We start from the raw sequence: 18260 nt of genomic DNA on the forward strand, positions 1-18260 counted from the left end.
TGCTTTAGACAAAGCCTAGTAAATCACTTATGATAATTTTTCTTTTTAGGTCACATCTTGAGAGAACTGATGAGATACTATGTGAAATGGTTGGTGAGATTTTTTTTTAGGTGACTAAAATGAGCCATTTTGGGCATTAGAATCTGGAATAAATGGATTCAATACAGGTAAAGACAATATACAGTAAAATAACCAGGCTGAGTAATTGCTATTGAAGACTGCCTTATCAATGGGTTCTAGTGTGAGAACGCATCTGTGTTGTACTCTTGTTCTGAGCAGAGTAGGGGCAGGCGATCCATGCATGGCTGGGATGTGCAGCCCTGTCCTGTCCGGTCCATAAAACCTACACACTGGCCTTGATGGAGATGCCATCACTCACTTAAGGGTTCCTGAGGAGGTAAGGTGTTAGGAAGTATAGGTGAGGTGGTCACAGAAGGTGGCTGGGAACCCGCATTTACTTTTAACATATTGGTTACTCATTACTATGTCAATTAATTCCATAATGATGTAAATTTTTGCTGATGGTATGTTGGAGCTTTCAATTGACTGGGATGATACTCTGCTGGCTCTGTCATCAGACCAGAGAGGGTATACCTAAGAAACCGTTGAACTTGACGGGACAATAAGATGCTGGACTCTATGTTTGGTATACGCTTGCAACGGGGAAATCTCAACTGAACTTGAGCTGTGGTTATGCAGCAAGGTGGAGGAATCCACCATGGTGGGAGGGTTTGGGGAGGGGTGGGGAGAACCCAAGTATCTATGTAACTGTGTCACATAATACAATGTAATTACTGAAGTTAAATAATAAATAATTAAAAAAAAAATACTTTACTACAAAACAAAAGCATCTGTATTTATATAATTCAAAATGACATTTTTTAATTTACAAATTTTGCATTATATTCCAAAGTGAGTGCCAGGGAGATTTCCCTGAAATACGCTTTCTGTGAGAACTTACAAACACATCTGAAAGGAACTCCGCACATGCTTTGGGGTACAGGACCCAGATAGGCTTGTGTGATCTGTAGACGGTTACCATGCAAACTGGAAGTAAAGTGACTTCATTTCCATTTTAGCAACATAGAAGGTCAATTAGGGGGGAAAAAAGGGCATATACCATTAACCAAAAGCATGTGCTTGCAGCATTGTACAGTTTATAAAACCAGGTAACTGCTTTTCAAAACCAATTTTTTGCACATCCCCATGTGACGCTGTTGGGACAACGGGCGCCTCAAGGCCCCTGGCTGCACGTCCTGCTAAACGGCTCTCATTTCATCTCCTTCCCTTCTTCTCTCTCATCAGCTTTTTGCTTTCTTCCCTTCTTCTTTTGTTGACTGGGTTCCGAGGATCATAGATTTCGAATGTGTCTGCGTCCTGCATGCTCGCGTCTTTCACTTTTCTGCTTTTGTCCTCAAACTGAAGTACATGTGACATCCTAAACAAGGGAGAGAGAGGCTCGGTGAGTCTGGCGTAAGACTCTGAAGTGGGAATTTTATACTCCACTGTCACTGTAAGCATACGGAACACCAAGATGGGTTTATGGCTCATGGATGATTACACCGCATCGAAAACAACTTCTCGCACATTCCCAAAACAGGTCTGCAGTTTACCCTGCTGGCTTGTGTTTCTCTGTCTCCATCTTCCTTGATGCCCTTAACAGAGGCTTATAGTCATTCTTCATAGCAGAATTTCTCAAACTATACCCGGAGAAGACTTACCCAATGAGCCAGGTTGCTGGACACACACACACACACACACCCCAAACAAGTGTCTGATATTTTTGTTTTCAAAATGTATCTGGGTCAAGAGTAAGGAATACATGGCATGAGTCCTTTTTGGTGGGGGAGAGGGAGAGAAGTTGTTGGACTACTAAACTTTCTTTCATTAAAAGCAAACTAAGCATCTGGCATGATCCCATGGATTAATGTCCTCTTCTTACTGTTGATTACAACCAATCCAGCCAGCCCGCTTTCCAACTTTATCAAACACTCACTGGTCTTAAGGTATCAACATGTGCTTGAGTCCTAAGTGGTCATAAGCTGGCTATCCTTAGTAGCAGAGAAATATCTCAGTGATTAGCACTGCCCTAGTAGGAGGTGTCAGGAATAAACAGGGAAGTCAAAAGTCCAGACCTCAGGGCAGTTTGAATGAATTTGAAGGAGAAAAGTTCACTTTCTTGTACAAACCAGACAGAATGGTACGAGGAAGGCTTTCTGACCGTGTAACACTTTCTTAATGACCATTGTAATTTTCAGATGAAACTCAACTACGACATTAACTCCTTTCCCCAAATAAATAAATATCTAGAAACTAGGCAGAAGGCACCCCCCCCACACACTCTTTTTCCCCCTGCAGGAACACAAATAACAAGTGACATCTGCTTGGTGTGGCAAATTCCTATGGATACATTTAGAGTTTCTGACTCTTCCATAATTTTGGCATTTGTTATGGTATTAGGAATTCTCCCATTACTGAGGTCTCCGTAGCGGCTGCCCCTGTCGGCAGAGACCAAGTGTAGGCGTCATTCCCACCCCCTTGGACTCCATGTGGGAAAGTTTACTGAAATCCAACGAGCGTGAGTGATATTATGGAAATCACCTAGGATCTAAATTATTAAAGTAGAGAAGTTACATTCACATTTCTATGCTTTATTCATAATGACTATATTGTTTTATAACTGATCTCAATACGTAAACATGCCAAGCCACATGTGTGAGTTGTGGACTTTTTATACTCCTGTTGCTTCAAAACACACTCCTATTGAAAAACTACACAGGGCCCGGCGGCGTGGCCTAGCAGCTATACTCCTCGCCTTGAAAGCCCCAGGATCCCATATGGGCGCCAGTTCTAATCCCGGCAGCTCCACTTCCCATCCAGCTCCCTGCTTGTGGCCTGGGAAAGCAGTCGAGGACGGTCCCAATCCCAATGCATTGGGACACTGCACCCGCATGGGAGACCCGGAAGAGGTTCCTGGTTCCTGGCTTCGGATCGGCGCGCACCGGCCCGTTGCGGCTCACTTGGGGAGTGAATCATCGGACGGAAGATCTTCCTCTCTGTCTCTCCTCCTCTCTGTATATCTGGCTGTAATAAAATGAATAAATCTTTAAAAAAAAAAAAAAGAACTCACCATCTTCGTTAAGCTGAGATGTATAGGCCTTTGCACATGCATATTCTACTACTTGAAAAACTATCCCATTCTCTGCCTATCAATACTGATTCCCCCCCCCCCCCCGCTCTTTTTCTTTATAATATCCCTTTCTGGTAGAAATGATCCATGTTTCAAAAATGCTTTTCCCAGACTTTGCCAATGAAAAGAACCCAAGTAGGCACCTTCCTTCACTCTTCGCCGTGCGAGAACCTGGCCCAGAAGGAGTGAAAGGCTGGGCACGGGGACCACAGCACAGACTGCACAAGAAGGAACAGATTTTCTTACAAATCTGAGAAAAACAGAAGGCTGTAAATTAAAGGGGCTGTCTTTTCCATCTGTTTGTTTCCTACACCGCCGCACTAAGCAAGTCCAACATTTTGATTAATAGCAAACCTAAACCCAGAGGAACGAAGGGCTATCAGCTTACAAACTCCTTCAGCTTTCGTATCGCAATACTTAGCATGGCTGGTGACTCGGGCAGTACTAGTTAATGTTTAATAGATACAAAAGCATAATCAAAGTGATTCACCTATTTATCTTTCAACATGCCTTGGTCACTTCATTTTAAAAAGCAAAGCAAAACAGTTATTAGGATTTTCAGCATAATCAGCCCCTGACCGGCGGGCCTCCGTAAGTCACAGCCTGCGGCCTGCACCTTGCGGTCTCCTGGGAGGACACACGCGTGGACTCCGACTGCAGACGCCACTTCAGTACACAAAGGTCTGTCTGCTCACTTCAAATCTTCTATGTCTCAATAACTTAAAACCAAGCGTACTGTGGCTGGCCATGGAACCAGTCCAATGGAGGCGGGGGTTTGTTTTTTTAATTAATTACACTAATCCTCTACATCCCACATTTTAGAACTTATTCACTTGAAGGCAAAGACAAATAATTTAGTTCTGATTGAGAAAAATTCTCATCTAGTGAGTTCAGTGTGTCCATGGAAATACATTGACGGTGTCACTGACAGTACATTTTTCTTCTTTAAAGTATGAGATTGTAAGGAATGATAAACCAAAGCATACTGATTCATTGAAAAGGACCTGGGCTAATCTGACTAGTTTGACGTTCAGTTTTTAAAGGTCACACGTGACTGTGAAATAGACTGACTGACGCAGGGGTTGAGATGTTGTGGCTCACATCTGACTGTCTGGGTCCAAGTCCCAGCTCCACTGCTAACCCCAGCTTCCTGCTAATACTCACCCTGGGAGGACACCACCAACGGTGCAAGCCCGGGGTGCCACATTCCCCAGACGGGGGGACCTCGGCTGAGTTCCGGGATCCTGGCTTTAGGTTGCCGCAGCCCTGGCTCACGACGGCATCCGGCAAGTGAACTAGTGCATAGTAGGAGCTCTGTCTGCCTGTGTCTGTGTCTTTCAAACACATAAATAAGTAAATAAACAAAGGCCTTCACAATGTGAACAGGTCACCATCTGCCCATTCCACATCATTCTTTCCTTCCTTCAAAGAAACATTCATTTATGATCACTCATTAATTTATGATCACTCATTCAGATTACTGGTGTCCTAACTGTATATCTTTTTTAATTCTTCAAATTCTTCCAGAAGTTCTAAAATAACCTTTCATGCTGTCCGTCACGGCATTCCTGTGATCAATGACTATCAACACCACAGTCTGACTCTTAGATCCAACCCTTGTCTCCCACCCCACCCCCTCACTTCTGGCTGTTTCCCAGCTCCCCGAACTCATTTCACTTCTCTTTCCCTTTGACCCCTTTGTTAATTACATGTGTATTTATTGGGAACAGACTGTCGGCTGTTCAAGTTGGAGCCTTACTCACAGCCGTGTTCCCAGTGCTGAGCCTGGTGATTTGCGCTGGGAAAGCAGCCTTCGCCTGCTTTGCATTGGCCAGGCCTGCCGACTGGTACTACCTGCTTTGCTGAGCTGACACTTGACCTCCTCTGTGGGTAGAGGCTCTCTTTTATTTTGATGAGAAACTCCTTCAGACATCTGCAGAGAGTCAACTGCTCAGCCCGAGTCTACCGCTTCCTGACCTCCCAGCGTCTGCACATACTGACGGCTGCCTTCCCACGGCAGCCTGTCTTTTCTTTAAAGCAATGTTTCCCCAAGTATAGAGAGCTTGTACCCGGTCGGGAGAGGGGTACAGCTGGGATCATGTTTGGTGGTTTTTCGGAGGCAGGCTTTCACCTGCAGGGGTATAGATTTAATTGCACCGAGAGGAGGTCTCGTCATCAGCAGTGATAACAGAAAGTTCTTTAGCTATTTTTGAATGTAGCCAAAGCAAAATCCACGGCATTAAAGTTTAACCTTTACGTCTGCAGATTGATTGATTGTGTTAGCTATCTGTTCTTCGCCCTCAGAGATGGAGAACACCTGGTTCCTCATGACAAACTCTTCACATACCCAACGGTTCTCCGCATCCATTATTCAAGCTGAACAACACTACGCGCATCGAGCATTTCACATGTACGGCTTGAGGACAGGACAATAAGCAATTCCAAAAGAGAAGTTCTCAGTTATTCATGTCACAGCATGTGACAGGACTGATGCTAGACACTGGTGATTCAAGGCCAAGTGTGCTCCAGGTCTTGTCCTCCCGAAGTGGACAGTCTGTTAGAATACACTGACAGACACCACAATGTGGCAAATGTTCATTTTGCAGTGCCTGCAAGGCATATGCCAGAAGGCAGAGCATTCCTCCAACATGGCACTCTACACACAGCTTTCCCAGGGTGTCTGGGGTGGCATCTTTACAATAACTGCATGAGATGGGCAGTGCAAGAGATGAGCTCCCCCGTGTAACAGGCAAGCTCTGAGAGTGAGGGTTGAGAAACTTGTAGCTGGTAAGCTGTCGACCAAACACTTTTTTTGAATGCATTCAAAGGTAAAAAAACATCTATTCTTGTAAAGATGGATTTAATTTTGGGAATAAATCGAAAGTCAGTACAGGGCTAAGTCTAGCAAGGAAGATAAGAACCCAGATTGGCTAGTGCTTAGTATGGAGTACAAATTTTAAAATACAAGGCAGGCACAAATGGACAAGAGTGATTCCGTACAGGGATCCTGGGTTGGGCTTTGAGCAGTAGGGGAGCATCTTTGGAAAAAAAAGCATCTTCCTTTTTTTTTAAAGCATGAATTGTCACCATAAAAATTTAATCCTTTATTCCCTTCAATCTCAGTCCCAATTCTTGCTTGTTCTTCCGTAAGTGGTGTTTCTAGGTAGAGACTCCCTCCTCCTGCCCCATTCAGCTGAAGGTCCAAGGGGGACACAGCTGTCCCTGCAAGGGTGAGCTCTGGCAGACTTTTGGGTATCATGTTAGTAAGGACTGCCTTGAGGTTCATAATAACATCTGGGTCTTCTCTGCCATCTGGATTTTTCAAACACTGCAGATCTAGCCACAAAAACCCTCTGGTTCTCAATCCTTTGGTTGCTCCCCAGTCTACGCAAGGAAATCCAAAGTTCTCTATGACCTGGCTTTTTGTTCTTCTTTCCAAATTCCTACATTGCCTTCCTCCCCACATCTTTTGCTCCTGACATCCCAAATTGCTTGTGGTTTCCTGCAAAGATCAGATTGTTTTCCTTCACTCTCCTGTCCCCATGCAGTTTACAGAGGACACACCTGTCATCCTCTCTGGAGTTGAGATGTCCTCCTCACTGACACACCGGCCTGGATTCTTCTGCTGGCCTGTCCAGCTCTTTCTCAGCACTGTGTAGCTCCTCTCCGGTCTCCTGGAGAATTCTATCCATCTTTTTATTTTACTTCTTCCTCTCACTTTGGACCATATGGTGGGTGATGGTTATGCTGTACTGGTCTTTTAAAGATTTACTTTTTTAGGGAAAGACAGATATACAGAGAGAAGCAGACATAGAGAGAAAGATCTTTCATCTGCTGGTTCACTCCCCAAGTGGACACAATGGCTGGGGTTGAGCCTATCTGAACCTAGGAGCCAGGAGGTTCTTTCCATGCCTGTACAGGGTCCCAAGGCTTAGGGCCGTCCTCTGCTGCTTTCCCAGGCCACAAGCAGGGAGCTGGCTGGGAAGTGGAGCAGTTGGGACAGGAGTTGTAGCCCATATGGGGATTCCGGTAGATGCAATGTGAGGATTTAGTCACTAGGCTACCGCATTGAGCCCTGTACTGGTCTTTGTAACAGCCCTGCTTAGCAATGCTTGGCAAGAAGGCCTCCAATAAGTAAGTAAGTAAGTAAATAAATAAATAAATAAATAAACAAACAAATAAATATTTTAATCGTCATTAACATAACAAAATATAACATTACATAAACTACAACAATAAAATAATACATAAACTAAATAAATAAATGCTTCTGAGGAATTAGTCACTCCTAAAGTGTTCTGATCCTGTTTATATTTCCTCTTGATCATACCAATACACACAATACAGACAAATATATCAGAATGTTCATGGAAAAATGGAATTAGTTAAGTTTGTTTTGAGGCAAAAAAATATTTCCAAATTATTTCATAATTATATCTGTAAACTCTTGGTTTCCCAAATCAGTGAGTAACTCACCTTTCAAACTCTATATACCAGTGAAAAAGGCTGGTACCCAAAACGCTTAGAGTATTTCCGCCACTACTAACTCTAACTACAAAAACCCAAGACTTGTCCTTCCCAAATGGGTCAGTTAGCCTGAGCCCAGGTTGATGGTTGCCCTGTGTGCACATGCACGCGGTCTTGGAGGTGGGGGATGCAAGTATTGTCCTTACACGGCTTGCCTTATGTGGGTTGAAAGACCTTGTGTGTCTCTGTAAAACTCTGCCATACACATACACGCTGTGTACTCTGTTAGTGCGTGGTGTTAAATGCTTCCAGTCTTCTGTTAAATTAGAATTCTTAAGAAACGCAACTAAATGGCTCCTACTTATTATTAAAGTTTTCGTTCTGTCAGTCTATGGACCACAAACCCAAGTGTGTGCTTAAGTCTCTGTGTGTGTGTGGTGGCTTGAAAAGAGACTTGTATTTGAAAAGCAAAACCAGCCTTTTATTGCTTGCTTTGTTTTTAAAGGAAAATCTTAGCAAGACAAAACAATTTGCAAATGCAGCCCGTGGCGGAGCCTGTGAAAGGGCCATATCCTGTTGTGCTACAGCATACTTGGTCCTCCTGGCTTCTCCAGAAGGACCCGCCACCTCTTTCCCATTGCTGTTGGTCAGCAGTTCCAGTCTTATTTTCTGCAAAAAGTCTTTTCTGCTTGCCCTGGGCTTTTCCTGTTTTTGGATTTCAGTAACACTTTCTGAGGAAACCCAAGTGGGAGTTACAATTCAGCTACTAACTATAAGGAAGTCCTATTACTTCTTGGGACTCTGTTCCCTCCAATGTAAAGACGGTATGAAGGTCAGGTGCTCCCTACTTTACCATACGTGATTAGATCAAACATGCCTTCAAAAGGGCTTTGTAATGCGCAAAGAAGAGTCTAAATATTTATCTTTTCACTTCCTTTGTACTCTGGGTATGTGTCTTGGTTAGTTCAGACTTCTACAACACAATACCACGGCTTAAATGGCAGGAATCTACTTTTCCAAAGTTCTAAAGACACAAGTCCAGGATGGAGATGCCAGGAGAATTCGTGCCTGGTGAGGATCTCTTTGGGGTTGCCTTCTCACGGGGTCCCTAGGTGGCCTTTGCTCAGTGTGTGGGCTGACCAAAGGAGGAAGAGGGAGTGGTAGAGACACACAGAGACCAAGAACTGGCCCTGGCTGCTTCCTGCCAAGTGGGAACACAGTCCCATTCTCCCGGTCTCATTTAAATCTAAGTTACCTCTCCCAACTAAGTACCTCCCAGAAGCTCCATTTTCTAAATATCATTATGCTGGAAGTTGGAGCTTTAACATAGAAAGTTTGAGGGGAGTAGTGCAAAATTCACCCCATAACAGTGTATTTTTTTATAATACACTTCTATATTACACTACAAATCCTTGTCAAGTGTTTCCATATACATTATCATTTACATATAAATTTTTGCATCTTAACTTTGTTGGTTTGGATATGTAATTTCTAAGTAGGTCCTTCCTCCAGTATATGCTGAGCTGTTCAAACAGCTGAAACTACTTGTAGGGTCAAGGATTACAGAAATGTTATTTTATTTTTATAATATTCATAGCCTATTGTATATTCCTTGCTGTTATATTTTTTCTTTTGCAAATATAGTCTCCTGAGAGGCAAAAAGAAAAAATAAACAAAAATTACTTGTAACTTTATAGTCCATTCATAACTACTATAAAATACATAGACATACTACCTCCTACGTACTCTTTTCAATTGTCTATAAATGCATGAATATATATTGTGGATATGCAGTTTTTAAGGGATCAGAATGAAAACATACATTTTATAATTTGTTTTTCTTATCTAACTATATGGTTCAAGTATCTTTTTACATGAATAAGTCTTCTATTTCATCTTGATAAACAAAGCTGCACAGGAGGAAGTTACGCTCCCCCATTCCTATTATTTAAAATTGCTAGGTTATTTCTACTCACATGTGTCTCTCCTTCCTTGTACTTGTGTTTCTATTTGGATTATTTTGGGGCTGTAGAATATCTGAGGTAAATTATTTTTTCCTTACAAAAATCAAGTATTTGTACCAGTGTTGTGGTGCAGCAGCTACTGACTTGAGTCCTGGTGGTTCCATTTCCAATCCAGCTCCCTGCTAATGCACCTGGGAAAGCAGTGGGAGATGGCTCAGGTGTCGGAGTCCCCGCCACCCCATGGAAGACTCAGACGGAGTCCAGGTCTCCTTACTCTGGCCTGGCCCAACCCAGGCTCGTCATCATTTGGGGACTGAACTAGGCAACAGGAAGATCTCTCTCTCTCTTTTTTTTTTGTCTCTCCCTTTGTTTGTAACTCTGCCTTCCAAAGAAATAATTAAAAAAAAAATGTCCATGGAAAATGCACATTATCTTTAAAATATTCAGAGGCTGGCACAGTGGCCTAGCCGGTAAGGCAGTGATTTATGACTCCAGGGTCCCATGTGAGCATTGGCTGATATCCTGGCTGCTCCACTTCTGATCCATCTCCCTGCTGATAGCCTGGGAAAGCAGCAGAGGATGGCACAAGTGTGTGGGTCCCTACACCCATGTGGGAGACCTGGATGAAACTCCTGGCTCCTGGCTCTGGACTTTAACCTGACCTAGCCCTGGTCACTGGAACCACTTGAGAAGCCAACTAGTAGATGGCAGACTCTGTGTCTCTTCTTTGTAACTCTGCTGCGGAAATAAATAAGTAAATCTTCAAAAAAATTTAAAAATATTTTAGAAATCGCATACCCATCTATCTTTATAATGGGTGGCAGTTTTCCTTAATATACATAAAGCTTCTGATAATTCTTTAAGTATATTGTCAGAAATTTATGTTTGGTGAATTAGGTTGTTTTAGAAAACATTTTCTAAGTGATTATTTTAAAGTAATGACTGATTTTTGTGTATTTTATATCTAGTTAGAATGCTTATTAGCTAGTATTGAATTCTCTACATAGGAAAATAACTTCCCCCCCTTTATTCATCCTAATTTACATTTAAGCAAAGAATAGTTATTGTAGATCAGAGATGGTTACTGAGCTGAAGCCAGGATCCAAATTCAAAATTTAGCAAACTTCTAAACCTAAATACGACAGGTACTTTCACCGATACTTTCCCTGCTAATGAAGACTAAAGACCAAAAGATTTTAGTAACTATGTTAACAGACATTTGGGACTTCTTACAAATTTAAGAAATCACAACTAACCCAAAGGCACAAACCTTTCATGTTCGCTTTAAATGAACTAAAATGAAGCATATAAAGAATAATGACATTATTTTTAAAAAAGATTTATCTATTTTTTCTTTATTGGAAAGGCAGATATACAGAGAGGAGAGACAAAGATCTTCCCTCTGCTGGTTCACTCCCCAGGTGGCCGCAATGCTGATCTGAAGTCAGGAGCCAGGAGCATCTTCTGGGTCTCCTTCGAGGGTACAGAGCCCCAAGATGTTGGGCCATCCTTCACTGCTCTCCCAGGCCACAAGCACGGAGCTGGATGGGAAGTGGAGCAGTCTGAACATTTTTTAAAAAGAACAAATTGGGGCTGGAGTTGTGGTAGAGCAAGTTATGCCACCGCCTGCAGGGGTGGCATCCTATATCGGCCCCAGTTGGAGGTCTATCTACTCCATTTCCAAAATAGCTCCCTTCTAAGGCACCTGGGAAAGCAGTAGCAGATGGCCCCAGAGCGTGGACCCAGTGTGGGACATCCAGAAGTGCGTGCATCCTGGCTTTGACCTGGTCCAGCCCGGATCACTGTTCATGTGGGGGAGTGAACCTGCGACTGGACACTCGTTCTCTCTTTCACTCTCTCCCTTTTGTTTGTGTAACTCCGGGTTTTAATAAACTAGTCTTAGAAACAAACAAACAAAAAAATCCCTTCTTGTAACTCAGTATCTTTTTTTAAAGTGTTACTGAATTTTTGAAAAAGTATCTGAAAGTCAGATAGAGCTGCTCCATGTGCAAATGGCAAATGCCCACAGACAACTGGGGACTGGGCCAGGCTGACGCCAGGAGCCTGAAAACCAATCGGGTTCTCTCAGAGAAGTGGCGGGAATCCAGGAACGAGACCTGCTACCTGATGCCTCCGAGGGTGTAACTAGCTTAAAGAAAGATAAGATAGTAAAGTTTTGACTTGAATTCAGGTACTCCAAGCTGAAATACATACTTCCCAAGTGTTTTCTTGACCCCCTGTGCCAAATGACCACACCTAGAATAAACAGGTTCATCCTGTCATTACTATTTTTTCCTTCTGTCATTCTCTGTTCACTTCTGCTATTATTTGAAATAAAAATGGTTGCATTTTGGTTATTTTCTTATGATTTCTGGAGTGTTTCAGACTATCAGTTGGATGCTTTTATGTCTACACTTTAAGTCTCAAAATATAATTGCTAGGTAAAAACCTATGAATATTTAGTTTCAGGGCTTTCTCCATCACTGATTATAAATAACTTGGTGTTCCTGTTTCACAAACATCTAAAACATCGTTAGAGTTAGGAAATTAGTTCTGTTTCTGTTTTTTAACACGCATCAACCGGTAGATCTCAGTAACTCCTATAAGACACAGGCCAATAGACAAGGTCTTTACAAGTCCTGAGATCAAAGTATGTAACAACAAAAGTTCTGGAAAATGAGGTTCCTGTCCCACTTTATGTTCAGAACAGCAGGGTGGCACAGGACAGGAAGAAATGGAAGATGCCAAAGGAATCATGGAGGGAGGGGACAGTGTAAAGCCAGAGGCAGGCTGGGAAACACAGGGACTTAAATGAAACAAAGGAAAACAGACATGGGGAAAAATCAGAAAAACAAAAAAACTCAGAAAAGAGATCTAAACACTCACAGGAGAAAAGCAGAAACAGAATTTCTAACATACTTGAACAAATAAAAATAAGGAAAGAAAAACAGAACGCTACGAAAACCAAGACATTGGCTTTTGGAAAACAGAAAACTGGTGGACGTTCTTTCACTGTTCACCACTAACATGGAAAATTCTCTTTTGTCCTGAACGCGAAAGGAATGTTAATACTGCCCCCACAGTTTGGGGTTTGGAAAAGTCAGTTCTAGAAAATGCCTCTTGTTGTTTCCCTTATTTAAAAACAAAACAAAACACACACAAAAAAAACCTTACTTCTCAGAGTATTTTTAGAAGATCTTGAATATTGCTGGACCACATGTGAACCATGTAATTTTCAGACTCTAACAGGGGAATGTACAGTCTCTCGGCGTTCTGGTTTATCTACTTGGTGCTCAGCAGGACACACGTGGTAAGATGTGGCAGCTTTCCAGAATAAATCTGTAATACGCACTCTGACACCTGGGGTTTAGCTAACTGCTCAGTCCAAAACATTTAATCCATGGCCAGTGGACCAAGAGGACGACTGAGGGTAGATGGTGTTTTCCCATCACAAAAGCCTGGAGGCCGCTGGAGTACATGGCCCTGTGACCGTCTCTCTTCAATTAGATCTGTGAACAAAGTATACTTCTCCAACACGCCAGAAGCAGGTTTTAAGACACAGCGTCAACACAGATGGACTTCCGTCTGCCAGAAGAAGACAGAACCAGAGATGAGTTGAGGGACAGGAGAGATTGTGTAGGATGAAAATCATCAGCATGCCAGGGCCAGCAAGGCCGACAGGGACCTGTTTACAAAGAACCACGCTGCTCTCGGGCTGCAGCATTTACTGTCCCTGCAGAAAACAAACACCAGGGAAATTCTTCCAGAATCCTAATCCTTCCTGCTTCATTTCATCACTACCTTACAAGTTGACTGAGAAAGGGAAATGGGATGAAAACATTTACATTACAATGAGCTTGGGCCCAGTGCGCTGGCCTAGTGGTCAAAGTCCTTGCCTTGCACACACCGGGATCCCATATAGGCACAGGTTCATATCTCAGCAGCCTCTGCTTATGGCCTGGGAAAGCAGCAGAAGAAGGCCCAAAGCCGTGGCACCCTACACCTATGTGGGAGACCCGGAAGAAGCTCCTGGCTCCTAGCTTCGGATCAGCTCAGCTGTGGCCACTGTGGCTGCTTAAGAAGTGAAGCAGTGGATGTAGAATCTTCCTCTCTGTCTCTCCTCTTTGTAAATCTGACTTTCAAATGAAAATAAACCTTTACAAAATTATACTGAGCTTGTAATTCTATGCTCCTCAAAGTGATGATTCTGTTTTGCTTTATATTTAAATGATATTTACAGAGATGTCCCTCCATATGTTTCCTCTTCACTCCCTGTTTTTTTTTAGTACTAGCCTCAACAACCAAGCCAATATTTATTAATGAGATACTACCGTCCACCGAAAAAAAACACCAGATGTTAAATTTCTTTTATCTCAGATTGTTAAGGATTACGAGATAAAGTTAAGCAAGCCATTGTGAGTCAAGAGTTAACCAAGAGAGAGCATAAAAGTGGTTAAATATTGTAGAAATATTATATAAGTTCCAATAATCATCTCCATAGATTTACTAACAGTGGTCAAGTACAGAGAAGTTAGTTCTTAAAACCAGCATGGCTAAAACTGAAGACGGCATTGGGAAAGAAAAAGGCATTCACTGAGGACAGATTGTTCCAGACACCTTGCTAAACCCTCTAAAAATAGCATCGCATTTAATACACAACCTGACCTAACAAGATGGTACTATTAGTATCCTCAGTTTACGCTTTTAAAAATGGATAGAAAAGTAATACAATTTGCCCAAGATCGCACAGCTGGTAAATTTCTAAGTTGGGATTCAAATTCAGTTCTAAGTCCCATACTCAAAACCACTCTACTATTTATATTCCAATGAAATATTATGGGCGAATGTGGCATGAACTTGTTGTCAAGTTAAACAAGGTTCCAGATAACTTTCCAAATTTTAATTCTCAAGTAACACGGGGGATACAATATTAAGAATATGAGTTTAACATCTTCCATTACTTAATGAAGACTAGAAGATTTTTGAGAGTTACTAAAATCTTGATGTTATTTGACCCTTTTTACTATACTTACAACACAAAACAAATCACAACAGTGATTTATTGGAAAATATCGAAAATATGCAAATTAGAGAAATTGTTACTTAAGTGGCAGAAACCATGATGGTCATGAAATACAGAAAGTCATGAAATATTGAGCCCTCAGAGCTTATGAAACTGTGTCACATAATGCAATGTAATTAATAAAATAAATAATAATAAAAAAAAAGAAATATTGAGCCATTAAATTCCACTATATAAGCCAGCCAGCAATGTTTTTTTTTCAAGCAGAAAATATACTACAAATAAGTGATACAAAATCATAAACAAGAGAGAATGCTATTGAAAACAGATTGCATCAATGATGGAGCCAGCGTGCCTGGCTATCTCTGAGGCCTGCCACGTTTCAGCTACAAAAACTCGACTGAGTTATTTAACCTTGCTGTACTTCAGATTCTGCCTATAGAATGTGGGCATCACGACATCCAGCTTCTAGGACTAACAGCGTTTATAATTTATGTTTGATAGGATTAAAAGTGCTTTGTAAATGTTCAGTGAAACTAAGCTTTTTTACTTTAACTTCTATTTCCACTAAAACAGCGGCTCAGCTCCAACATTTTACTTATCTTGGTCAGCCAAATTTTACATCTAGAACAGAACAGTAAGATTACATTTAACTAGATTATCTGTGTTAGTACCAGAGAGAAGGGACAGTAAGCAATTCAGAACTGAAAAGCTTCTTGACAAATAGTTTGGAAGACAATTTTGTGACCTGTGTGACCGCCACAGACGTCCTCGGGATTCACAATGCAGGGGGATTAGGGAATGTATTCTATTCTGTCTCTGTGTTAATTCCCCGTGCTTTTGGTCAAGTGTACCAAGGAGATGGAAAAACTTCGGATCAAACTTCTCATAAAAACCTTTATATACCTTTACCAGAAAACAGCAATCAAACATTTTAGACTTCATTCTTTTTTATTTCTCATGCTATTTATTTTCCACATGCGATCTTTTCCATTACTTTGAACGGTCTGTCTAAAAACTAATTATTTCCTTCTTGGCGCTGGGGCTGCAATTCAGGTAGCAGCCACCTGTTAAATAATGGGGCCTTTTCACTGATTCCATGGCCTATTGTTTAAGCTTTTTCCAGGTGTGGACAGCCAAAAGAAAATAAGAATACAGCACATTCTTCCTTCACTTAGGTATAAATATGGGTATAGGGCAAGAAGGGCCCAACTTGTCTTACCAGACAGCAAACAGTATTCTATTGCTCTAAGAATCAACTGACGAGGTATTTATGCTAAAGGGAAAGGTAAAAAAAATAAGACAAAACAACAAGATCCAAGGTAAAACAGTAAGACTGACCTAAACAAAAGACTCTTTTTATATCTGTAAAAAACAGAGCATCATGGTGTGTAGCAATTTGGAAAAATAGAAACAAAACTCCAATATTGTCCTAACACACAATATCAAACAAAATGCAGGTGAATTTTTAAAGTAAATTGATGATAAGACAATAAAACTGTTAAAATATTGGAGAAAGACATAACTAGGTTTTTATGTAATCATGGGTTTACAGATGGAGCAGAAAGCACGGAGGAACAATGGACAAATTTGGCAATGCAACAAAACAAAACCTCTATAAACAAACTGCAACTCAATTACAAACTGGCAAACATATTTTAAACAATAAATATCCTTAACATTTAAGAGCTTCACAAATCACTGAGACATATGTAAACATTACAGACTCAGCAATTAACAACTGCGTCAAAAGGGAACATAGCTGTCCAGTTAACATACTGAAAAGGTTCAACTTTACTAGTAAGCAAAGAAATAAAAATTAGCTCAAGGTATTCATTTGCAAAGATTACTATATGCACACAAGCTATCTACACTAGATTACAAGTACACACACACTCATATAACACTGAGTGTAAGCAGAAATCGAAGACAAGTTGCTATGCAGCTCAAAATGATTCACCTTGCTGGAAGGTGATCTGGCAACAATGCGACTTGATGCATTGCTGATCTGAAGGGGGTATTAGCTGACAAAGAGCCTGAGGGCATTTTCTGGTGGTGATCCACGAGCTGTATTTTATTTTGATGGTATTTTCATCAGTGTATATAATTATTAAAATTCACTGAAGTGAACAGATAACTTTTTTTTTTTCATTTTAAATTATAGCTTAAAATAGACTGAGTCAGCACTGTCTCTACTTTTGGAAATCACAATGAATTTGCAAATATTTAAATACAGGTCTGGTCATTAAAGAAGGACTTAGGATAAAAAACAGGGAACATTTTTCCAAAAAAGGACACAGGTTAAGTAAACTATATGTTCACGATGGAAAAGTATGCAGTCATCAAAAGAGATGTTGCAAAGAATGTTTCATGATGCGTAAAATTCTGATAATACACTGAAAGCTGAGAAAGGGAAAGGTTAATGACCTGACAGCCGGAAGACATTACAGAGGATCAAAGGCTGGTGAAAGTCAAACTGATCCTTCCCCAAGACCCTGCGTTTCTGACGATCATTGCTTCAATCACTGTCGGCAGAGGCTACTTTTCCCAGTACCAAAGGGGCTTCTGAATTGCGCCAAGTGGCACCATCATTTACTGCTGTGTGATCTTGGGCCAATCACCCAATTTCTTTCAGTTCCTCATTTATAGAATGGGAAAATGGGAATAAAACTAGTTATCGGGTGGAGCTGTGGGAAATCTACCCCAGTTCCTCATCGACGGGTCCTGCTAACTGTGTGTGAGGGTTAAATGAGATGAGAGAGGACACATCTTTGCGGGACACCTGACGTGCGGCACAGGCAAACATCTGGTTTACTAGCAGAAGAGTCAGAACAAACAGGCTTAAAAAGGAAGGCTGCTTACTTTACAGTTAGGTGAAAGTGGCTCCTATTCTATCATTTCGCATGATCTCACCAACTAGTCTAAACTGTCATTTGCCTAGAAATATATTGAACAAGCGATTCTAAAAGAAAAGAAGATATTTGACATGAAAGCAACTTCAGAAATGTCGAAACCAAAAAAACCCTCTAAAAATCAAAATGCCACTTGGAGCGCAGCACCTTTGTTCATTTTCAACATTTGGATTTCACTCATTTTAATGCAGGGAACTGACTTAAGGAATCAAACTTGATCAAACGGTCGCTGAATGCAGAACCCTCACGTCTTAATAAATACTGAAGAGGCCCTGCAGCAGACTCTCCGAGGGTCCCTGCGGTCACAACTGACTACACCCTCTGACCACTGACCCCCAACTTTCTTCTTCGGCAACAGGAGGGTAACAGTCCCAAATTACACTGGGAAGGATTAAACCATATTAGAAGAGTTAAGAGTTGTATGTGAACGCAGGATTTCTTGCCAAATGACTGTACAGGCACTTCATAATTCACTTGTAATATCTGTTCTAACTAGAAACCTATCTTATCTCACTTGAGATAGTAGACTACAAATCAAGGGGCATAAATATCATATCCACTTTATTCTACATTCCAAACCTCACAATTTACATTAAAAATAAAAATAGCTTTCAAAATGTTCAAATGGACTCAGTCTGACCTATCAGAATGAGCTGTATCATGCAGTGTGCTGTGGCTTTTACGCCACTGAGAGATACTACTTG

At 41.3% G+C, this 18260-nt stretch overlaps 1 protein-coding gene across 1 annotated transcript in view; it reads right to left on the reverse strand.

The window, feature by feature from the left end:
- Positions 1 to 1269: 1269 nt before the first annotated feature.
- Positions 1270 to 18260, reverse strand: part of CWC27 (CWC27 spliceosome associated cyclophilin) — a 206361-nt gene continuing 189370 nt past the window's right edge. Inside the window, exon 14 of the mRNA XM_004583738.3 lies at positions 1270 to 1438. Coding sequence (XP_004583795.2) covers positions 1276 to 1438 — 163 coding nt within the window. The 3' untranslated portion in view covers positions 1270 to 1275. The remainder of the gene's footprint in view (positions 1439 to 18260) is intronic.

The sequence above is a fragment of the Ochotona princeps genome, chromosome 23 (assembly GCF_030435755.1).
Source record: "Ochotona princeps isolate mOchPri1 chromosome 23, mOchPri1.hap1, whole genome shotgun sequence".
Taxonomy (NCBI): domain Eukaryota; kingdom Metazoa; phylum Chordata; class Mammalia; order Lagomorpha; family Ochotonidae; genus Ochotona; species Ochotona princeps.